At 41.6% G+C, this 24,361-nt stretch overlaps 2 protein-coding genes across 4 annotated transcripts in view; both read left to right on the forward strand.

Annotated features, from left to right (window-relative positions):
* Window positions 1-4,249: 4,249 nt before the first annotated feature.
* Window positions 4,250-6,957, forward strand: LOC128603882 (transmembrane protein 250). Of its 3 annotated transcripts, none has more exons than XM_053618633.1 (2): window positions 4,250-4,431; window positions 5,315-6,957. In XM_053618633.1, the coding sequence occupies exon 2, from the start codon at window positions 5,516-5,518 to the stop codon at window positions 5,933-5,935; it is 420 nt and encodes a 139-aa protein (XP_053474608.1). In that variant the 5' UTR covers window positions 4,250-4,431; window positions 5,315-5,515; the 3' UTR covers window positions 5,936-6,957. The 3 variants fall into 3 exon arrangements, with proteins under 3 accessions (XP_053474608.1, XP_053474607.1, XP_053474609.1); XM_053618632.1 differs by having other exon boundaries at window positions 4,250-4,426; XM_053618634.1 differs by lacking the exon at window positions 4,250-4,431 and adding an exon at window positions 4,472-4,797.
* A 4,038-nt stretch (window positions 6,958-10,995) lies between these two features.
* Window positions 10,996-24,361, forward strand: part of LOC128603481 (nucleus accumbens-associated protein 2) — a 45,741-nt gene continuing 32,375 nt past the window's right edge. Inside the window, exon 1 of the mRNA XM_053617946.1 lies at window positions 10,996-11,450. The gene's annotated coding sequence lies outside the window, so the exon portion shown is untranslated. The remainder of the gene's footprint in view (window positions 11,451-24,361) is intronic.

A 24,361-nucleotide genomic window follows, 5' to 3' on the forward strand; every position in this document is an offset into this window, starting at 1 on the left:
AATAAATGAATCATTTCAAAAATCATGTGAAAATATTAATCACGTGGGAGGAAAAAATAACATCAAAATCTATCAATCATGTACGATAAATGATTAGTGTGTGGAAAAAAAATCACATGAAAATAAATCAACTGTGAGAATATAAGAATTGCAGGTTAAAATCAGGTGAAAATAAATGAATCTTGAAAAAGAATCACATCAAAATAAAATGAATCTTGAAAAAGAATCACATCAAAATAAAATGAATCTTGAAAAAGAATCGCATCAACATTAATGAATCGTGTAATAATCATGTCAGAATAAATCACATGAAAACAAATGAATCATTAAACAAAATCACGTGCAAATAAATGAATCGTTTGAAAAAAAATCACGTGTAAATAAATGAATGATTTGAAAAGAAATAAATCTGAAAGAAAAAATAAAGAAATGAATCAATGAAAAAGAAATGAATATTAAAACACGTAATCTGCATGTGGAAAGTCCATTACATATAAAACATCTTGTAATTCAAATTTTTGTAGATAAATTGTAAAATAAACATTTCCATTAAAAAACTGTGCAAATTTTTGCACTTAACTCTATCGGTCAGATAGATCGGTCATAAAACGCTCAATCTGGTTTCATTAACATTCACCTAATGACCAGAGCTTTTATTTAAAATGAGTAATTACTGAGGTAGACTCCAATCTCTCTCTCTCTCTCTCTCTCTCTCTCTCTCGCTCTCTCTCTGAGATTCTCAGAACTCACAACCTTCTGGTCACAAACACAGAGCATTAACTTTAATCTGGTTGTATTGTCATTTTTTTAAAAATCATTTTGTATTTATAACCTTTTGGGGGTTTTTTCTGTCCTGAAAGAGACTGCAGCAACCTTTAAATGTTCCATCACTAGCTCTCACCCACCTCACTGAAACTGAAACAGAGTCACTCTGCCCTCTAGTGTTCATTTGGACGAGGTTCACTGACTCACAGACAAAAGTCTGTCCTCTTCCAGCAGCAAGGTTTGTTGCTACTTCATCACACACACACACACACACACACGTGTGGATGAACACACTGCCGCCATTTTAAGAACTAAAATTTCACTTAGTTTGGTGAAAATGGAGGAACAAAGTTCATCTGAGCATTTTCTTTACCTTAGTAACCTTTTCAGGAACTCAGAAACTCTTCCTGCATTTTTACTACAGGAACCAACTCAGGAACTTTTCAAGAAGTCAGAAACTTTAGAAACATGTCAAACACAGAAACCTTTAACGGAACCTTTTCAGGAACCCAGAAGATCCGACACCTTAGACATGTCCATAGTGGAAATCAGGAACTTTTTCATGAGCTCAGAAAATCAGAAATGTTAGGCATGTTTCTAGACGTGGATCTTTTTTTGGGAAATCAGGAACTATTTTGTCACTTAGGAACTCAGGAAGTCTGAAAATTTCGGCACACTTACACCAGAGGAACCTTTTCGGGAATGCAGAGATTCAGAAACATTAGACCACTACTTTAGGCCAACTTTATGTTTCTAGTGGAGGAACATTTTCAGATAATCAGGAACTTTTCTGTAAGTCAAGAACTGTAGCCACATTCCTACTGAAGAAAAAAAAAGTAAGGAACCCAAGAACCCTTCCTGGAACTCTAGATGTTTGTGCCACATTTCCACCACTGAAACTGGGACCAATTTTAAAACCCCATCTGTTAGTAACCTTATTATGTTCTGTTCCAGGGTCGGCACATTTCTTTGAATTGGGCAGTACTATTGGGGGTGGGGCTTTCTGTACTCTTTTATCTAGTGTTTAACTGATGTTTAAATGTTTAATTGCATCCTGGGTGCATGCAGATGGTTTGAAAATCTAGATTAATGTTAACATCATATTCACACAACAACACAGCTCCAAATAAAAACCTAACTTTGCCGTCTTTCCTGCTTTTGCTGGCTGCAGAATGACATCACAATGTTATTTCCCATATGGAACTGCAGGAACAGGAACTCTTTAGTTCCTTGGATGGTTCAGGAACCTAAGTGGAAACAATTACACTTCACTGTAGACTAGCCAGACGATTTGAGCTCAGTTTATCAGTGTCATGTTTTTTTTTTATCGTCTTTGTGCTTTGATTATATATATAGATGCAATGTTAAGTTGGATTAAATCGAATTAAATAATGTAAAAGCCGTTCATTAAAGTCTGACGTTACCCACAGCCCAAAGACTTCCCCTGGATCTCTGAGAAGTTTCCTGGCACTGAAAGTAAACGAGGAACGCGGCACAATTAATAGTTTCGCTCGGTTTCTCTGTCAGCGCTGTCTGGAGCGCAAATTATTACACCGCTGATTAAATTAGCAAAAGCAATCTTAATCCTCAAGTGGGTTAGCTGGGAGAATTTATTTACCGCCATGACGGCTTGATGCATGCTTGATTAATTATAATGAGGTTTGTTTCTCTGATTTTGCATAATATATCTTTAAATCCTGAGCACAGCGATCATTAACGGCCATAATGAAGGCTTTAAAATAAAAAAATAAATAAAACAACTCTGTTTATGATGGATAGAACTGAGGTTCGCCTGGTGTTGGAGGCAATCACGAGGCCTCGCCATAAATCTGGAGCGTGACATGCTGGGAAAGTGAGATAGAGGTGAACGGAAGTTTGCAAGGACACACATACAACTGTGCAGACACAAGAGAGTGAGAAATAGTTTGTATATTTCCTAAAACCTTATTTTGACAGGTCTAGGTCAAAGGTCATCATCAATCATATTTATGTTGACAGGTCTTGATAGGTGTCGGTCAAAGGTCATCACTAGCTGTCATTATCGTAACAGGTGTAAGTTAAAAATGGATAATGTTACACGTTCTTTCCCATAGATTAATCAATGATCTTGACAGGCGTAGTTAGAGATATATAATGTTACAGGTGTGTGTGTGGGAATGCACCAGAACCGGATTTAAAGTTTACTACTGACAATGATCAATTAGCTATGGCCTAAATATTTCAACAGATGTGTGGGAACACGACAGATTACAGCAAACCTAACACCTGTAACATTATATATCTTTAACGACGCCTGTCAAGATCAATGATTAATCTATGGGAAAGAACGTGTAACATTATCCATTTTTACCCTTCACCTGTTACGATAATGACAGCTGGTGATGATCGTTAACGACAACTGTTACGATAATGACGGTTTGTAATGACCTACACCTGTCAAGATAATGACCGCTGGTGATGACCTTTGACCTACGCCTGTCAAGACCTGTCAACATAAATATGATTGATGATGACCTTTGACCTAGACCTGTCAAAATAAGGTTTTACAAAATATACAAACTATTTCTCTCTGTCACATATTGGAGTTTTATGTGTCTTGTGTAAGTTTTGTGAAGATATTATAGGAGGGTTTACAGGAATAACGATTTTATATTCTTAGAAGCAAAGGCAAACCATTCTCCAGCAATAGCCTGCATTTATTATTAACTGCTTTACATTTGATTTTTTTCATGTGAAAAACCCAACACTGCTCATCACCCCGAGAACACTGTCCGCACAGTGAAGCATGGTGGCGGTAGCATCATGTCAAGCGTTACCTTTAGCTTCTTGGTTGTTTCTCTAACTAATAACCACCATACCTGTATTAACTTTGAGTGAACTGCCTCCTCTAGGCAGAGTCGTGGTTGTACCGTATTCTTTCTATTTCGAACGTCGTTGCGTGGGATGTTCAAAGTTTGGGATACTTTTTATATCCAAAAAATGTTCCATAACTTTGTTCCGGATATGTTTTGAGAGATCTTTGGTCTTCATGATTCTGTTGGTTCAGGTGTATTCTCGAACAAACTCTGGTTTCTTCCAGGAACACGTGTATTTACACTGAGATCACGTGATACTTGAATTGCAACTACTTGACGGACTTGTAATGGAAACTAATTTAGGTGAATATGTAAGGCACTGTATATGTGTATAATAACACATATAATGTGTAATAATCCATATAATAGCAACTTGAATATAAATTTCCTGTAGTTTCAGTACAAAACCATTTTCTTTAAAAAAAATAAATAAATCTTTTAACTCCGTTAAAACTAAGGTTCGTGTAGAAAACCTTGTTGTTTTTGTTCCAAAATGTTTTATTCGTCGTTTATGCATTCAATGTTTCCCCTTTCATCGATTATAAAAGGTTTCACACAGTGCATGGAAAGCGCACTTTTAACGCCCGTTCCTTGGTTGCCATGACAACCAGTCGTTCACACATTTTACGACAGGACGTATTTTGCTCCGTTTGTCAAACCGCTAACCAATACAAGCTAACTAGTCTTCGGCGTTGCTGTTATCGTTTAAATGTCCGTTTTGCTGTTTAACGATTCCAATTTTCAACTGTAGGAGCATCGTTTGACGAGAACCTGTGCTCTACTGTCGCGTTTTTGCGTGATATAAGGTAAGGTACGTATATATTTTTCTCCCTAAGGCTCAGACGCTTGAACGCTAATTTAGCTTGCTTGCTTGCTTGCTTGCTCGTATTCATACAGATCCCGCCTTCTGCTCTGTGATTGGCTGGTCTTGTATCTCTTCTTAGACTGTGATTGGCTAGCAGTGTCTTTCCTCATGCGCTAGGATTGGCTGATTGGCTGGAGCTCTCCTAGCCGCTGCTCTTCATCTAGAGAGGCGGATTTGTTAGCATGACGACTAGCACAAAGAACTAGCAGGTTTATTTAGATTTATTGTTAGAAACAAATATTTTTCTAAAGTTATCAATTAAAACAAGTAAAGTGGATGCGTATTTATCAAGTAACGAATAAATATTTCGCGGTAAGTCATCGTTTTATTTTATAGCTCAGTAATAAGTGGGTAATTGTATATTATTACTATAGTAACAACTTATAGTTATCCTCGGGGCAAAAAGGTACAATTCCTATTATTTTGTCAATAATTTAAATGATAATTCTCCATACTTACACCAATAAGGAATTAGTATTGATGGTAAAATAATAATTTTATATTATTCATTATTTTAAGATTTTAATATCTTAAAAAGCTTGGAATAAAACCACTAAATAGTTTATCAGTTATTCTAGTGTAGTTTTTGTTTTATATTTAGCACAAAATCTCTGCTTAATCAACATATTAGACTGATTTTTATTCCCTTAATATAGCATAGAGGATGCAAAATTAAGCCTGGACGGACGCATCAGATATCGTTTGTGTGTGTGTGTGTGTGGACAGGCCACGCCACGCCACGCCTACAAGCAGCACGAGTGCTAGTGTGAACGTAGGTTTATCGGTTTTTAAATCTCATCTTGTATCTGATGAACATCTCTTTGTGCAGAATTCTGCTGCCAAGTGGAAACAGAAATGGAAGCGAGCCGAGAAGTCACTCAGCGGACATGAGAGCGGCAGGTGTTCATCCTGTAACCGCACACAAATCTTCAAACCTCACGCCATGTCCCGTAACGCTGCCATGTCACCGACCCATGAGGCGCCGACCGAGTCTTGAGCTCGTTCTGCGAGGGGCTCGTCCGGCCCACTCATGCCCGTGATCCCCATCCCGAGGCGGGCGCGTTCCTTCCACGGCCCCCACAGCACGTGCATGCACTCGGCCTGCGTCCCGGCACGCACCTCCCAGCTCCTGCGCACCAACTACAGCAACTTCGACCTGTACCTGAAGTCGCGCTGGACCTACGGCTTCGTGCGCTTTCTCCTCTACTTTGGCTGCAGCCTGTTCACGTCGCTCCTGTGGGTGGCGCTCGCGACGCTGCTGTGCCTCGAGTATGTGTGCGTGCGCGTCGTCCTGCGCCTCCAGTACAAACTCTCGGTCATCCTGCTGCTCCTGGGACATCGCAGGCTGGACTTCGGCGTCCTGAACGAGATCTTCATATACAGCATGCACATCACCATGTTCCTGGTTGGAGGATTCGGGTGGTGCTTCATGGTCTTTGTGGATATGTAGACAGTCTGAAAAAATGCGCGAAGTAACACTTGCGCGACGTCCATCGCGCGCCGAGTGTAGTCGATCAGCCGAGACGTGTTTGAGGTGTGACGTTCACGTCTTCGGTTTTGAACTATAGGTCTGAGGCTAATGCAGGAAACTCCTCATGAAAGTCTGTCCCACACAAAATGTATACAGTTCTCCATAAACGTGTTTCAGATCATAATCCGTATTAACTGCGGGTGTGAACCGCACTCTTTCAGACGGTACAGGACGGGGTACGATACGGTTAAACCAGCAACGATTCGGTACACTTCAATTCGATTCACTACTGATCCGATATGATGCGGTTCAGCACTGATTCAGATTTAATTCGCATTGAATTCAGTTGAGTTAAATTTGTGTTTTCCACCACAGGAAAGTCTCTCTCTTTCTCTCTCTCACACACACACGCACACGCATCGAGTTTCGAAGGCAGTACTGCTTACTAACCGTTTTCCTTTTCAGTTCGCATCTTCGCCAGTAAACCGTTTCGTAGACTGTATATTATTAACACTTTTAAAGTTTCATCCGCTTTCCCTTCAGCATTTTGATGCGTTTCCACCTTCAAAAGTTAGTGGGCGGGGCTTAGGAAGCGTCATGATCTCTTAGGAAAGAAGATTTACAAGATGGCCGCCCCAGTAACATTTCAGCGTTCAGCTACACGGCAAAGTTTTGTTTGTGTGTAAAGATGACAGGAAATCAGACTCTGTGTGTGTGTGTGTGTGTGTGTGTGTGTGTGTGTGTTGTGATTTTTCTTTGAAATAGACTTCCATTGTGAGTTAAATACATTAGCCTCATGGCTCCAGTGCAACACTGAAGAGTCAAACGTCACACTCGCGCCAAACACGTCTTGGCTGATCGAATACTTTTGGCGTAACGTGGAAGATTGTGTCAATTTTTTTTTTTTTACCAAACTATTCCTTGTAAGTACTTTTAACACAACACTAACGGATACTAACGTGCCAACTGTTTACTGCATGATAAACGCCGGACTTTTTTTATTTGTTTTTTTTCTTTTTTTTGAAATCACCAACCCTTTCACATTCCATACGTTATTTCAGCATGCTCCGTTGTTGCTGCGTTGTTGGTGTCATATTAAAGGTGCCGTCTGCGTGATTACACGGTTAACCTCGAAGCAGAAACTGTAGCTTTAAAGGGGAAGTCGGAGAAATCAAACTCGGTCCGAAGTCACTACAAAGTAAACGAAGGCCACGTCACCTAAAATCTTTCTCTTTGGTAAATATTTACCTGAAAGTGCAATCGTAGACGCGTCCATTTGTTTCGAAAATACGACGTAGCTTATTAATTCCGTTTGAAAAAACGCGCATATTTTACGGAAAAGATTCCGGGTGACTCGGAGATTATTATTCGGACGGGATTGGTTTTCCATGACATCTGGGGTACTTATGATAAATAAGAAAATTTCCACGCGTACTACATACACGCACTTAATTTTAATACAGACTGATTGTTCTGAGCGCTTGTTGTAGGGGGCGTGGATACGCAATTTGATCGTCACATGATTCGGGCGGGACTGAAATCCCAGAGATACTCGAATGATATTTACGTTACACGTGTCTGGATGTAAAACTAATCCCGGCCGAATAGGGCTTTTAGATATATTGATGATAGCTCCAGTGGAAAAAAAAAAAAGAAAAGTGATTACTTTTGAGGTAAGAGGGAGTGTTGTGTACGTTTTTCGCCACACTTTTCCTTTAATTCAAGTGAAGAAAGTGTCGTGTGCATTTTTAAAAAAAAATTTTCAATCACATGATCACACACACACACGGAGAGTTTACTACGACGCTCGATGCCAAGCAGACCATGAGTCTGACGCCCCACGTCGGGTCTGCGAGTAAAACCGCTTCACACAATCTGCCATTGTTCGGGGATCAAGGCGTCATACGCCTCATGCTTGGCCGGACGCTTGCTTTTGTTCCCTGAACGAAGGCGCCCGGGTGTGGTTCGGGTCCAGCAGCGTGAAACACGTCGCGCATCGTGCCATCACGTTCTAGATGAACACGTGATCGTCCTCGTCGGCGTGTCTCCGCTATATCCGCTATGTTCATTTCATTCAAGTTCACTGGATCCTCAGGAACTGCATTTTTTGTTTGTTTTTTGTTTTTTTTACAAATAAATTTATTTAAAACTTTAAAGTAGTCTGTTTTTTAATATTTTTTTTTTTGCTTTTGTATGTATAGCTCTCTCACTATATTACCACCTATCACTGAGTGATATGATGATGATGATGATGATAATAATATATCTCTCGATACTCCTCTATGATAAACGCTATGTAGCATGGTATATACGGTATATACTGCCATCAAAACAGTAACGCTGCATTAAAATACGCTGAGAAACGGAGTCTGACGAAACTTTTATAAGACAAAAAAAATACAAGAAGGGAGACTACGAAACGAAAGATTCACGACTGAAATTAAACGTCAAATCAGCTGCTTCCCATCGGGATTTGCAACCTTAAAAACTTACACAAATATAAAAGATTAAAGATGTTCTAAACATACTGTATGTTGTGATTTTTCAGAAAAGTGCCGTCTCCTCTTCAGGAGGTGAGACGCTGATCAGTTGGGTGAAGGTCTGCTGATGGACTTGTCCAGTCTAAAACCGTCGACTTCCCCCCCGATGAAGTCCTGTGTCGAGGTGGAAGTGTGTTTTGGATCATTGTCTCGCTGCATGATGAAGTTCCTCCTGATTCATTCGGATGCGTTTCTCTGTAAATGATCAGACAGAATGTTCCTGTAGACTTCTGAATTCATTCTGCTGCTCCATCATGAGTTCATCATCAATAAAGATTAGTGAGAATGTTCCAGAAGCAGCTATGTGAGTCCAAGCCATGACGCTACCTCCACCATGTTATGTTCTGGATCACGAGCAGATCCTTTCTTTCTCCACACTTTGGACTTTCCATCACTTTGGTAGAGGTTCATCTCGGTTCCAGAACTTTTGTGAGTCGTGTCTGTATTTCTTTATGAAATTCCAGTCTGGTTTTCTGATTGTTACTGATGATGAGTGGTTGGTATCTTCTTGTATGGCCTCTATATTTCTGCTCTCGTCTTCTCCGAACGGTGGATTGTGAGACCTTCACCCTGGCCTGTGGAAGTTGTCGGTGATACTGCATCACTGACTGTCGTTTTGGGTTTTTCTTCACGGCTCTCACAATGTCACTTTCGTCACTTTTATCGTTTTCCTCGGCCGAGCCGTTCGGCGTCTGTTCCTCAGTACAGCGGGGGTTTCTTTCTTTTTCAGGACATTCCAAATTGTTGTATTGGCGATACCCAGTGTTTGTGCAGTGCCTCTGATTGATTTTCCCTCTTTTCTCAGCTTCATAATGGCTTGCTTTTCTCCTGTACACAGCTCTCTGATCTTTACGTTGGCTTACCTTTTTTAACAACAAGTGCAGTCTTCACAGGTGAAACTGAAGACTAAAACCATGAGTAGGTGTCTTCATCTACATGCCTTCAGTCTACAGCAAAAACAAATGAATCGGCCTTGCCGTTCCAATAGTTTCGGAGAGGACTGTAATTTATCACGATGTTGATATTTCGCTAAATCGCCCCGCTCTGATCTACACTCTTCAGGAAAAGAAGGTTCTATCTTCATTTTGTCCATCAGGGGTTCCACCAAGGTTCCACAGTGTAAAACACAGCAGCAATCTAGAACCATTAACCATCCAAAGAACCTTTTAGGAAGATCTCTGTGCCTCACAGAGAGGGAGAAGAGAAGGTTCAATCGTACACACACACACACACACACACACACACACATCCCACACCCCTCCCTGACCAATCAGATTAAATCATAGGAGTGTTCCCACAATTACACACACACACACACACACCTTTTACCTTTTTAATCTTTTACCTTGTTAAGGAGAATTCATCAGCACCTCGTGACCAATCAGAATGTAGAATTCAGCGTGGGTGTGGTTTAACGTTGTACACTGTGGTGTAAGTGATAACTAAAACCCTGTACATGCTCTTCATCCATTTTTTATGTAAAAAAAAAATATATATATATATATATATATACATAAAGTGCAAGTTGAGACAATGTTAAAATAATATTTGTGTAAAATCTTGATCTCATAACTACACGAGACGGCGTGAAACATTCTGGATGTAGAGGAACATGTGATGGTGCTAGACTCACACTGGTGTGTTTATGGAAACGTGCGAGACGATATGGGCGACAGCCAGTCACACTTTCTTCTCCACTTTCGCTGTAAGTTGAGAGAGCGAGAGAGAGAGAGAGCGAGTGAGAGCGAGAGAGAGAGAGATTGATTCAGTGTGATGCTCAGAGATAGATCCTGAGATCCACCAAGAACTGTATATACACCGATTCACTGCTTTATCAGCTAGACCTTCCACTTCCATTACACTGTTCGTGTAGGTTTAATGATTGTAGCGTTCATGGTGTGCTTCACAAAGTATTGGCACCCTGCCCGTCTATCCTGGAATCCCATCGGTGTACCTCAGAAATCCTGTGCTCATCCTACGACTGTTCCCCTGAACACGACTACAGCGGAACGGTCTCGTTTACCAACGAACATCACCGCGAGAGACTGTGCGCAACGATCACACAAAGATCTCCACGAAATCCTGTACGGACCGAACGTAGCTGGAATCGGATAAAAATTTTGGATAAATATGATGATATATATATATATATGTAGGAAAATAATCCGCTTGTGCGTGTTACTCAGCTGTGACTCGGGCTTGGTCGCACCGCGGAGAGTGTTGTGTTCTTTACACAACAGAGAAAATGCGAAAGGAGCGTGTGAGCGTGTGAACGTTAGGAAGCGGCCACGGAGCGTACGGACCGGCTCAAAGCCGGGGTCGTGACCTGCGCCCTGACCACTGAGCGCTTCACCTAGTGTAGTGTAGGAAAGACCAGCACCCTGAGAGCAGAGAGAAGTTAGGTTTAGAGCACACAGACTCGGAGCTGTGCCTTTAAAACACAAACACACTCCCTACAGGACTGTAGCATGATGTCATACGCTCTCCATGTGAGGAGCTGCAAATCACTTCCTGGAGAGAGAGAGAGAGAGAGAGAGAGAAGTTAAAGTGAAGGGAAAACTTTAAAGCAGGGGTTGTGACGCTCTAGTGCAAATAAAGCTTTCAGGAATTGAATTGAATTGAAGTGTGTGAGTGTGTGTGTGTGAGTGTGAGTGTGTGAGAGAGAGAGAGAGTGAGTGAGAGATGGGGAGAGCGCGAGCGTGCGGGACAGCGCGCGTGCACACCGAGTGAAGCGAAGTGACCCGAAGTGAATCGCGCGTGCTGCCGCACTTCTTCCCTTTCATTTTTTTTCTTTTCTTTTTTCCTTTTTTTTTTTTCTTTCCTTTTTGCGCAAAGTTCGGTCTCGCGGATCGAGCCGCAGTGACGCAATCAGCATTTCAGCGCGCGCCGTTTCTGGCTTCTCCTGCGTGACGCATGATGGGTGCCATGTTTAATTTCCTACTTCACTGATTTATGTGAGTATTTTAAACAAAACAAAAACAACGGGGTTTATTTATTATTCATATTCTTATTATTGTTATTAGTATTTTTTTTTTTGTTTCAAACGCTTGCCATGCATGCCTTTCTTATTTCTGCTATATATATATATATATATATATATATATATATATATATATATATATATATTTTTTAAAAAAATTATTTGAAAGCTGCAAGTTTGCGTCCTAAAATAAACAATAAATAAATAAATAAATAAATAAATAAATAAATAAATCTCGCGGACTGTGCTGGAATGTTGACACCAGGCCGACTCACTTCACAGCGCTGTGCATGGAAATGTGAGTTTATTAGAGTTTACAGCCACAGACATGAGACATTTCATCTGCTTGGAACGTGAACATGAGCTTCTGCTGTTTTAGAAAGGGAAAAGAAAAAAAAAAAAAAAGAAAAAAAAAGCTGACCTGATGATAAGGGTTGAAGTTTTAAAAGTAAGCCGCATGGTTCCTGTGGGATTCTCTGCATTGTTCATGGTTCTGCGTGGAGGTTTTTTGTTGTTTTGTTTTGGGTTTTTTTTTTTTTTTCCAGAAAGGGGAACTTCATTTATTCAGCTTTCTGTGATGCAAGAGAACCTTTAAGGACGACTCGAAGAACCTTCCAGAAGTTAAGTTCCTGCAACGTTTGCGTCCCAAAATAAAAAACAGAAACAAGTCGTCGGGTCATTGCGGTTCCGAAGGACCGTGCTGGATGATGATGTCGACGCTTCTACGAGGCAGATCGGGTTCACCGTTCCTTTTAGACACACAGAACCGTCCGAGGTGTAGATGTTTAGAAACGTAACACGAGGCCGCTGTGGGTTCTGGTCTTTTAGAAGACCGACCCGACGATAAGGATGGAAGTTTTCGAAAGTAAGCCGCACGGTTCTTGGATTCTTCGGGTCGTTAACGGCTTTACATGGAGCTTTTTTTTTCTCTCTCTTCAGAAACGGGAACTTAGTTTTCTAAAGAAAGAACACAAAAAAAAAAGCCTTTCAGATACAGACCGGAGAAGCTTTTTAAACCATACCTGCGAGTTTTATTATAAAATAAACAGATCAACAATTCTCAGTGACTCTTTGTTTATCCGGGCGGCCCGAGTCAACGCCACTGTGTATTTACGATTACTTTTAGTGCCACGACCGTGCGAGATTCATATGCTTAGAACCTTAACACGAGGACCGTGTGGGTTCTGTCGTGCTAGAAAAACGATCCTGATGATCCGTTGGAAGTTTTAAAAGGAGGATAAACGGTTCCTCGGGGATCCCATGCCGGGTTCACGGTTCTGCTCTGACAAAGAGGAACATCGTTTCGTTTTTAAAGAGCCCGAGACAACCCTTTTATGGACAAACCAAAGAACCATCTGAAAAGATACCTGCGAGTTTTATTCCCAGAATAAATGACGGATAAACTGTGAATAGAAATGATGTGTAGAAATGGAAGGATTCCTTTTAGACCCACGACCATGAGAGATCTAGCTCATTAGAACTTTAACACGAGGTGAGGTCCGGTTGTTTTAGAAAACTAAAGTTGGGAACTTTTTTATTCAGACCGGCCGGACAGTTCTCTCACTGAGAATTAATAGTTAATAAACGTCGTCCTTGTTCTACGTTACACCCGATGACTCCTTTCTGAGGTGGAACTATCTAACCGTCCGCATCCCGTCCAGCTTTCCGCGTCTGTGCGTTAACACTATAGCCCATCTTACTCTATATCGACTTCCTGTGTCAGAGAGAAGCTACATCAATACGTCGGATTATAGATGCGTCACGATACTCAAGCACATTTTCAAAATAGGGCCGGGCGATATATCGATAATAATAATAATAACATCGATATCGCGATAAACGGTTACGCGATACGCTTTTCTGAGATATCGTTGGCATCGTTGGTACGGCGATGTATTCATTAGTTTACGCTTTTAATAGTTATGAATGAAACGCTACTGAACTGAGTTCGTGTCATTTAAAACAAAAAAAAAAGAAACAACTTTAATCTTCTTCGTCTTTGCAGTTTCCTCAAGCTCAGTTTAACATTTTATTATTATTTTTGTTTATCTTACTGTTTATTTGTTTGCAGACTGTTTATCCGCTCAATTATACATCGTGACACGCATAGCGCTTCGTCCGAATGCCTGCGGTTATCGTGATTAGGATTGATTTATTTATTTATTTCTGGTCATATCGTCCGGCCCTGTTTCGAAACGCACGTTATGGGTTATGATATTTTCCTAATGATTTTCCTAAATAACTACGCTTCTGCGTTATATATCACATCCAGGTGAAAATGTATTATAATGTAGTGTAGTGTGATGACGTCGTTGTCATCGTGCTTGATAATTGTAACGCGCACAACAGATAATAATAAAGATAGGATAATAACGAAGAACGTCAGGAAACTCCTTCTGTATTTTGAGTAAAATCCACGAGTGCAGTAAAAGTACTAAGATTATTGTGACATAATTGAGCTCAATATCGATGTCATAATACAGTTATATGATCGTAGCATCGATATAAGTTGTATATCCTGTATGCAGTACACACTGTAATAATGAGCGTCATGTCCTTCGTAGCGGTCGCTATGCAGGAGACGACGCAGCGTTCTATATGTTGAGATATATATATATATATATATGTATGTTTTGGAGCTCTGGAGCTAACGCAGCTTCACGAACATGTTTTACATTATATTTTATACCAAACTTTTCCTTTCAGCGGTGAGTGTAGTTCCCCTCCCCCTCCACACACACACACACACACACCAAACCTTCCGTGACTGTGCTGATGAGCAGCATCACATTTCTAATTCCAGCTCCATGAGACACATGTCAGGATCTGTGTCCACGAGACGCATGTGTTTCAGTTTGCGGATTGATATTGAGGAAGGAACTATGGTCATAGGAGAGAGTGCATGACCCATGACCGTGTGTGTGTGTGTGTGTGTGTGTGTGTGTGTGTGTGTGTGTTGACACTTGTGTGCTGCCGTCTGGTTTTGAAGACGTGACTGAGCACAATGCTGCCTTTCCTATGAGACTAGCATGTGCTGTTTATGGCATTTCCCTTCTCCTCCCCCCGTCTCTCCCTCTTCATTTCTTTCTTTCGTTCACTATCTGTCTGTCTGTCTATCGAATGTCTCGTATTATCGTATTACACTAACGGCAAACCAAGTCACGTTTGTAGATTTGTAATTTCCATTTTTATTTGTATTTCCATTCGCAGCGTAGTTAAGCAGCTATCTCGTAATATTCCTGCATAATCCTTCGCATAAGTGACCATCATTAACGTCGTAACGCGGCAGGGTTCATCTGAAAATAAACCAAAGACATACGATACGGTTTAATGTAGCTAGGACTGACCCGGATAACCGTCTAACGTCTGTACGACGTCCGGGTCCGAGGACGCGGAGCGCTCCGAGTCGTCGAGTAATCGCGGTCTATTTCCGACGCGGTGTGAGCGCGGACTTAGATACACGGCGTGTGTGTGGATTCATCGCAGCACTGCAGTAAATAAACAAAAACAAACAACAACAACAACAACTTGATGCTTTGTTTTTTTTTGTTCCTGGAAGAAGTATATATATATATATATTTTTGTTGTTGTTGTTGTTTTCTTTTTAATCATAAATGGATGTCGATATTTCTTTAGGGACACATCCAGGGCTGCCGTCCAATCAAATTAGACCAAAAGAAGGAAGCAGGGCCGCACCGATTCGTTCCTAAATATCAAGCGATGAAATAAATAAAGAAAGAAAGAAAGAATGGAATATTTTATGTTTTCACGTTACGTCGAGGCGTATCCGTTGTTCTGTGGACTCGGATGAAAAATCCCGTGCGGACGGACAGACCCAGAATGCCTCAGGAGGCTGGAGCTGAACTGGAACGAACCCTGAAGGATCTCCGATAACGGTATTGCGTGTGCGGAGTATCGGAATAAACCGCGGCGCTGATTATGAGCAGAACCCTACAGCGCAGTATGGAGTAAATCATGAGCCGAGCAGCGTTTTATACACACCAGACTCCTCCGAGTCGCTCTGAGTAAACATCTGCATGAACTCGTGTGTGTGTGTGTGTGTGTGTGTGTGTGTGTGTGTGTGTGTGTTTGCTTTTGCTTTGCAGTTATTTCCTTATTTATTTGATATTTTTTGGCTTGGGAGAGAATGGCATATTCAGCGGAGAGCTTTTTTTGCTTTAGCTCAGAGAAAATCAGCTCTGACATCTGCCTGGTGTTCTGTCTAGAAATATCACAATAGCAGTCCGGAATACGCTCCTTCGGCCCCTTTGTTAGAGCCCCGGTGCCGTTTTTAACCTTCTGAATATCGCAATACGTTGTGTAAGAGATTATCAGGCGAGTCTTTATCTCGGTTCTGAGAACCCGAAGGGAATCTTGGCATCTGCTCGGCTATCGTGTGTTCTCACACAACATACAAGGCCATGTTTCTCTTTCTCAAAGCTCGCCGTCTTTGGCTTGGCGGCCGTCCAGGATCGAGATGACGCGGCCCAGCTGGATGTTTGCATCGTGTCCCCGGTTGCCCTTCACGGTCCGCGCACCGAGCAGCATTCCACATGGGAGGGCCGGAGCGAACGTGCCAAACGGAGAGGGGGTTAAGTTTACGTTACGTTCCGTACCTGATGGTTAAGCCTCGTTAAAACCTCCCTACAGACCTAGAGCGCCTCTTCCTGAAGGGACACGCCTCGCGTGGCATTTTCAAATCAATCAGACTTTTGTTGGGTTGGGGTTTTTTTTAATGCAAGACGCTGGAGGTCCAACTCAGTCCAGTGTCGAACCAGGCTACCAAACAGAGGTCCAGTCAGGCGTCCAATCAGAGGTCCAGTCAGGGGTCCATCCGGGGGACCGGTCGGCATCCGGGCAACTCTGGGGCCTTGAATTGAAACCTTTTTTTAAAAATTATTTTTAAATCTGAGACATGTGATCGTATCTTATACCTTGAAGGTCATCCTGAACACACCTGATTGGACTCCCTTCACCATCTACATAGGCTTCAGGTGGATCACATGACCCCAACCCCAACTTTATTCATTTCCAATAACGGCACGTCCCGGCGTCTTTCGTTCCTCTTACATCGCAGCTACAATTTCCACGTATTAACGAAGCACTTTTTATCCATTTATAGTTGTACCACAACGATTTGCCATGAGAATTGTGAGGAAAAAGTGATTCCATTTCTTATGCATTAAGTAACGACGACGTTGTACTTTTTATCCGTTTGCGGAAATCGAGTCAGTCCCCGGTTCTCGCTAACGTTACGGTCGCTATAAACGGCCGTTCCCCGAGATGATCGACGTTCCCGAAAAGCTACAGCTTCACCTCAGACTGTTACAAAGCGCCGACACTGGAGACTCCTTCCGTCAAACGTTAAACGGACGCGTTTGTCGTTACGGTAAAACTCCACCGTGTCGGCGAGGTTTAAATAACAGCATGTTCTGAGTCTGTGCGCTTGCTATTCATCTCGGATTATGTGGTACGTCCGAAGGCACACGGGTTTAAATATTCCAAGCAGGGCTGTTATGACATGTTTATGACGCATTTTAACAATCTCAGCGAGACCGCAGTAAACAGCTTTACCTCCCAGTGGCCTCGGTGCGCCGAGCCTTCTCTTGTTTATTCGCAGCGAGCCGACCTCACGCTGCGTTCTCTACGGAGAACTGTGCAGAACCGGCCGTTCGTTTTCTCTCTCGCCATCAAGATAAGAGATAAGAGAGACGTGATGAGACAAAGACACGACGATGGCAGCGATCCAGGATATAAAACACACACACACACACACACACACACACACACTTTGTAGCACGTTGTGTTTTTATAGGAAGTGACACCACATCACATTTAGCACGTTGGGTTTTCTACACAGACGGCCCGAATCCACATTTCTTACAATTAAAGAAGCGCCAAGTGAGGATGCTCGTGTTAAACCCCAGCGCGGCTGAGTTCTGGATTCTGATTGGTCGGAAAGGTGTTGATTCATTTTCTCTAACAGCCGCTCTGATTAATGCGCACGTTCGAATACGTTGTCGTTTCTATAGTAACGGCTCGTTCGCGGGCTTGTGTACGCTCCACGTAAAAACGTACGTCATCGTCGGCACGGTGCCGTTTTCCGTAAGAAGACTTTTTTTTTTTTTTACGGAAGGAGTCTCCAGTGTCAGCGTTCCAGTGTAACGGTCAGCTGAAACTTTAAAAAAAAAATGAAATCGTTCCCGCGATGTCTTTGAGTTTTGTGAGTAGGACGTGAGAATACCCGGACGATTCACGTGGTCTCTACGCACGTGACACGTCGTGTGCGTGCGCTTTTATCGTCACATGAGTCATTTATTTTCGTGTGGATTCATTCACATATCGTTCACAAAACTTTTGATTACATGTTGAAATGTTTTGTGATATTTTATTTTTAAGCATTATTATTATTATTATTATTATTATTATTATTATTATTGACCTAAATAGGACGCATAGTTGGTCTGCCCTGGGGGTTCCGATGCCGTGATCTTAAAGGTCACGACTGGGGTCGTGCCTGTAATGTTCAGCGTGCTTTAACGCAGTGCCTGAAAACCTACTTGGCCTGTATTAATAGCAACAACATGCCTCTCACTATGTGCACTATGTCATGCGATACTGGCTTACAATCCTCGAATACGACTCGCTATACTGTACACGAGCAGGAACCGGACCAATTTCAGAGCTAATATCACGCTAATCGCCCAGGATTTTATCCCAGACTGTAATATTATATTTAACTCAGTGTCCGCTCTCTCTCTCTCTCTCTCTCTCTCTTTATCCCTCTCTCTTTCTCTCCGTTTTTATTTTCCTCAGACTTTCCAGAATTTTAGGATTCGGTGATTAGGACGAGGCTACTAGAAGAATATTTCTTCCCCAAAGCACTTATTAGACATTGGGAGAAAAGAAATTTCTTTCATGAACATTTATTTTAAACGTGTACAATCCAAATCTGTTTACAGGTGCAAAAAAAATATAAGTAAATCTCACTAGCCAATGAGAGAAAGTCGCTGTTAAGCCACGCCCAGACACGTCAGAACGGCGAACGTAAACGAAAAGGTCGAAAGCGTAAAAGAAAAGCATGATTAGCGAAAAGGAAGCTTAGGAAACGGTTTATTTGACGACCAGGCCGATTTTTGTCCGTCTCTTGAAAAGTTACGCTCAATACTTTTGCCTCGAAATTTAATTCCATAGCTTTTATGGTACCTTAAAAAAAAAATGCCTTAGACACCGAAGGGTTAAAGTGGCCAGATAATTATTATACAAACTTAACGATAAATATAACAACTTTGATTATGGTAGGTCGTGATTTCCACCGCTGTAGCTGGATAAAAAAACAAAGCAAAAAAAACAATCACGCCCTCGTCGCCTACGCTCCGTGGTCTTCTCAGTGCTGATGTGTAATTTACAGCAGAATTTCCCCTGCGTTTCTACTCACAACACGACTCACGTGTCGTATACGGTACGTGCGTCATGGAGCTTCATTTCTCTTCTTTCTTGTGCCGTGTTATGTTGATATATATACACAGCGGGGGAAATTAGTATTGAACGCGTCATAATATCTTTCCAATGAGGTGAAATTTTCACCAGACATCAGGATTCACTCTAGAAATCTGGAAATATAAAGAGTTCACAACATTAAAGGCCATAATTACAGTTATGTGTAATAAAGTGGAATGACAGGGGGAAAAAAGTATTGAACACACTAAGGAAAAGCAGTTCTCCAAGACAAGGAACCAGCTGAAATCCGTAAGTAATTACACCCCCTATCTGTGTAAATGAATATCAGCTGGGTTAGTACGTTGATGGTCTATAAAAAGGCTTTTCCTTACCAAGGTGTCACACAAGAAACATCTCATGATGGGTAAAAATAAAGAGCTCTCTCAAGACCTTCACAACCTTATTGTTGTGAAACATATCGATGGAATCGGATACAGACGTATTTCAAAACTTCTGAATCGTCCAGTAAGCACCGTTGGGGTTGTTATCCGCAAGTGGAAGCAACATCACTCCGTCATCAACCGCACGCACAGGAGCTCCTCGCAAGATTTCTGAGCAGGGAGTCAGGAGAATAGTCAGAAGAGTAGCTCAAGAGCCAAGGACCACTCGGAAAGAGCTCCAGAAACACTTGGAGGCAGGAGGAGCCATCGTCACAGAGAAAACAATAGGCAATGCACTCCACTGCTCACGCTCACCCGCTAGACTCCATTACTAAAGAAAAGGCATGTCGAAGCTCGTTTAAAGTTTGCTACAACTCATTTGGACACGCCTATGAAAAACCGGGAGGGTGTAGTCTGGTCAGACGAGAGCCATGTTTGGAGAAGAAATGGCACTGGACATCATCCTAAAAACACTACACCAACAGTGAAGTCTGGAGGTGACGCATCATGGTGTGGGGCTGTTTTTCATCACATGGTACTGGCAGACTTCATATAACTGAAGGAACGATGAATGGAGGCCTTTACCGGGAGATTCCTGAGAAGAATCTGCTGCCATCCACCAGGATGATGAAGATGAGACGTGGGCGGAGCTTCCAGCAGGACAACGATCCAAAACATACAGCAAAGCAAACTCTCAACTGGTTTCAGAGGAAATAAATCAAGGTGTTAGAACGTCCCAGTCAATCACCTGACTCGAATCCAACTGAACAAGATTTAAAGACGATATGTTTAGAAGAACGGACCGAAATCACGCCTGAATTCTGCAGAATATTAATCTCTTCATACAGGAAGCGTCTTGAAGCGTCATTACAAACAAAGGCTTCTCCACTAAGTATTAAATACATTTCAGTTAGCGTGTTCAGTACTTTTTTCCCGTGTCATTCCACTTTATTACACATAACTTTATTTATGTTGTGAATTCTTTATATTTCCAGATTCCTTGAGTTAGTCCTGATGTCTGGTGAAAATCCCACGTGAATACCCTCACTGGAAATATATTCACTCAAACAAAATGTTGAGGCGTGTTTTTAAATATCGTACGTAAAGGTTTTCGCGTGATTACGACAGAAGTGTTACATCGCAATATTTGAATATTCGAAGACGGTACACAGCATCGCGGGTAACGATGTTTAGTTTAGCTGCCGCTTTGATTAAAAAACAACAACAACAACAACAACAACAATGAAGAGCCGTGGTGCGCAAAGTTATAGAAGATTTCTTTTAAAAAACTTAAATAATTCATGAGGAAATGAAAAAAAAAAAAAATCTGATCTTAATATCCAATCAGTTATTTGTTGCAGTGGGATTCTGTAACTAATGGCACCTTATGACCCTTCGCCGTGCTCCGGAAAATGTACCGTGATGTTTAATATATCGTGATTTTAGCTGGAATATTACGGAAGATAAACAGCAACTAATCTGTCACTGAGTCTCTCTTTCCTGGAAAAACGTGCTGGACACATTTTGGTGTATTGAATTGAAAGGAAAGCATGACCACACACACACACACACACACACACACACACACACACACACACACACACACACACAAACTGCGGGCGGTGAGAGCACACTGAAGGTATGCGTGACATTAAACAACACACATTTTTGGGAATTTCAGACATAAAACTAACATTGAGCATGCCAAGCGAAAGCACAGTGACTCAAACGGAGTCTGTGTGTGTGTGTGTGTGTGTGTGTGTGTGTGTGTGTGTGTGTGTGTGTGTGTGTGTGAGTTAGGCTAAATTAAAGGCTCTTTTCTTCTGTCTCACCCCTCCCCCCTTTCGCTCTGTGTGAGATTTCTGGTAAGTGACATGGCTGGCCTTTGGCATGGCGCCTGGCATGATCACATGGTATAGATATCACGCCAGTTTGTGTGTGTTTGTGTGTGTGTGTGTGTGTGTGTGTGTGTAGGAGGGAAGGAGAAAGAGGTGTGCGTGAGCTAGACAGAGAGAAAACGATTGTGCGTCTGTGTTCGTGTGTTGGATCGAAGTGAGACTGTGTGTGTGTGTGTGTGTGTGTGTGTGTGTGTGTGGTTGGATTTTTTCTCTCTCTCCCCCTATTGTTTAACCATAAACGAAAGTTCACTCCTTCGCCGGAGAAGTGAAAGCTTTGTGAAGGGTGTGAATGAACACACACCACTGAGTCACTTCCACTGCGAGTGTATGTGTGAAAAACTCATAAAATATCAAAATGTGTGTGTGTGTGTGTGTGTGTTTGTGAGATAGTTTGGTAGGAGTGTGTGTGCTAACAGAACAGGACATTTTCACTGGATTAGCTGCTTTGTGTGTGTGTGTGTGTGTGTGTGTGTGTGTGTGTGTGTGTGTGTGGGGCTTAATCCGGGTGATTATTGTGTGTTTTTAACAGAATTAAGTTGTGTAACGTATAAGATGATATGAACTCCGTCTGGAGTAGAGGTTTGTTTATTCCTTGCTAGCGTGGTGTGTTTGGACTTTTTTAAATATTTAAATTCGAGTCATTTGACACTTCTCGAAAACTTCTTAAAGACCTCATCTGCATCTGCATGCTTTCCTGATGCACGTGAAAACGTGAAAATATCTTAAACACGCGCGTCTAATTCACCGAGAACTCATCGAGAACCGTCATCTGATCCATCCGATCTCGTCTTTCCTCGTATGAGATCAGCGTAACCAGATCTATGTTTATTAAACTGATTTCTAGACCCTTTGAACTCATTTCAAGCTTTTTTTTTTTCCCCCCGAATATTAATCGTTTATTTCTAGAAGCAAAATGATCTGGAAATGACTTAAAAGCTTAAAATGTTGTGTCTAGGAACAGGATTAATAATCGTATATTGGGGTACAATAGCAAGCTGTTATAGAATTTGTAATGGTTTTAATGGGAGTTGTATTGGTTTAAATGGAAACTGTAACGGTCCCTGTTGGTGTGTACTGGTAATCTCTTGCCTTCTATTGGTGTCATGTAAATATCTAGTGGATACCATTAAGTAACGGTAATGGTTTTAATGGTTATGTGATGGTTTGTAATGGTATTTGTAGTGGAAACCATTAGAATTTCTGTGATGGTTTCTGTTGTTTAGGGGTTTCTTTAAATAATCAATATATTTAACTATATTTAAGATATTTACACTTTGCTAAGACGTGTATTTTTTAAAAAATTTTCTGCAGTGATGCGCGAGGTGAAAATATCGCCCCTGACGGATTTAGACGTATGTCGCAGATTGTAAATTTTTTTCCGTGAGAATGAGGAAGTTCATTTAGCGTTTACGGAAGGAGTCTCCAGCGTCAGCGCTTTGTAACAGTCAGAGGTAAAGCTGTAGCTTTTTTGACATCTTCAGGACGGAGGAGTTCACGGCGTTTTTTTGCGGTCCCTCGGTAACACTGCGAGCTGCGAGTTCCGCCGAGTCTCTTGATTTTGCCTTAATTTCTGCGATTGCTCAATCCTGGAGGGAACGTCCAACGCACAGATAACGTGATATTTTATCGTCATGTGGGCGTCGTCATCATCATGTGGTCATGTAGTTCCTCAAGCTGTTGTCATGGCGATTGTTCCCGATCCTCTGACGTCCCCTTATTTATTTATTTACTTACTTACTTATTTCAAAGCGAAATAAAACTCGTGAAAGCGTTTCCGTTGGACGGACTCTCAGTAAATCTGAATGCAGAGCTAAAATGAAACACCTCGCGCGTTAATATTTATGACAGAAATAATATTCGAGGGTTTCATTTCTTTTGATGCGAAGCGTGTGAGGCGACTTCGTCAAAAATAACTGCGGATCTCGCCGCGTTCGATTTTCCTGCTCGTTTAAATCGATTTAACAGCCGCGTTATTATCGAAACGCATCTCGCACATCCGCTCACGTGCACGGCTCGGCTCTCGCGCGGCGTGTCTTCATAACGGGATTTTTATGTGCTGCTTTTCCCTCCAGGCACAAACTGTAACTCAATCCAACACGGACCATGAAATCCAAACTTTTTATTGGACTCGGTGTGTTTTAAACGTGATTTAAGATCCCCAGTGGAAGCTCATTTCTTCTTCTTCTGCTTCTTCTTCTGCTTGTTCCGAAGAACATTCCTTATGTGGATAATACCCTGAGCTGCACGGTGGTCTGATTCAAGGACTCTTGCACTATAGATTGTGAGATAGAGAGAGAGAGAGAGAGAGAGAGAGAGATAGAGAGAGAGAGATAGAGAGAGATAGAGATAGATAGAGAGAGAGAGAGAGAGATAGAGATAGATAGAGAGAGAGAGAGAGAGATAGAGATAGATAGAGAGAGAGAGATAGAGAGAGAGAGATAGAGAGAGAGAGAGAGAGAGAGAGATAGATAGAGAGAGAGAGAGAGATAGAGAGAGAGAGAGAGATAGAGATAGATAGAGAGAGATAGAGAGAGAGAGATAGAGAGAGAGAGAGAGAGAGAGAGAGAGATAGATAGAGAGAGAGAGAGATAGAGATAGATAGAGAGAGAGAGATAGAGAGAGAGAGAGAGAGATAGATAGAGAGAGAGAGAGAGATAGATAGAGATAGATAGAGAGAGATAGAGAGAGAGATAGAGAGAGAGAGATAGATAGATAGAGAGAGATAGAGAGAGATAGAGAGAGAGAGATAGAGAGAGATAGAGAGAGATAGAGAGAGAGAGATAGAGAGAGATAGAGAGAGAGAGATAGATAGATAGAGAGAGATAGAGAGAGATAGAGAGAGAGAGATAGATAGATAGAGAGAGATAGAGAGAGAGAGATAGATAGATAGAGAGAGATAGAGAGAGATAGAGAGAGAGAGATAGATAGATAGAGAGAGATAGAGAGAGATAGAGAGAGATAGAGAGAGAGAGATAGCCAAAATATTACTGATTAAATATACCTTTACGTATTTTTCTCTTTAATAAACAATTTTTATTTTTTTAAAGAAATTTCTCCATCTTCTCTCGGATTCGAAATAAAATGTAAATGTCCATTAGTTTGAGAGA

The sequence above is a fragment of the Ictalurus furcatus genome, chromosome 28 (genome assembly GCF_023375685.1).
Source record: "Ictalurus furcatus strain D&B chromosome 28, Billie_1.0, whole genome shotgun sequence".
Classification (NCBI taxonomy): Eukaryota; Metazoa; Chordata; class Actinopteri; order Siluriformes; family Ictaluridae; genus Ictalurus; species Ictalurus furcatus.

Bases quoted from the DNA above. Each gene is read 5' to 3' on its own strand.
- LOC128603882 (XM_053618633.1), top strand. From the start codon at position 5,516: ATGCCCGTGATCCCCATCCCGAGGCGGGCGCGTTCCTTCCACGGCCCC.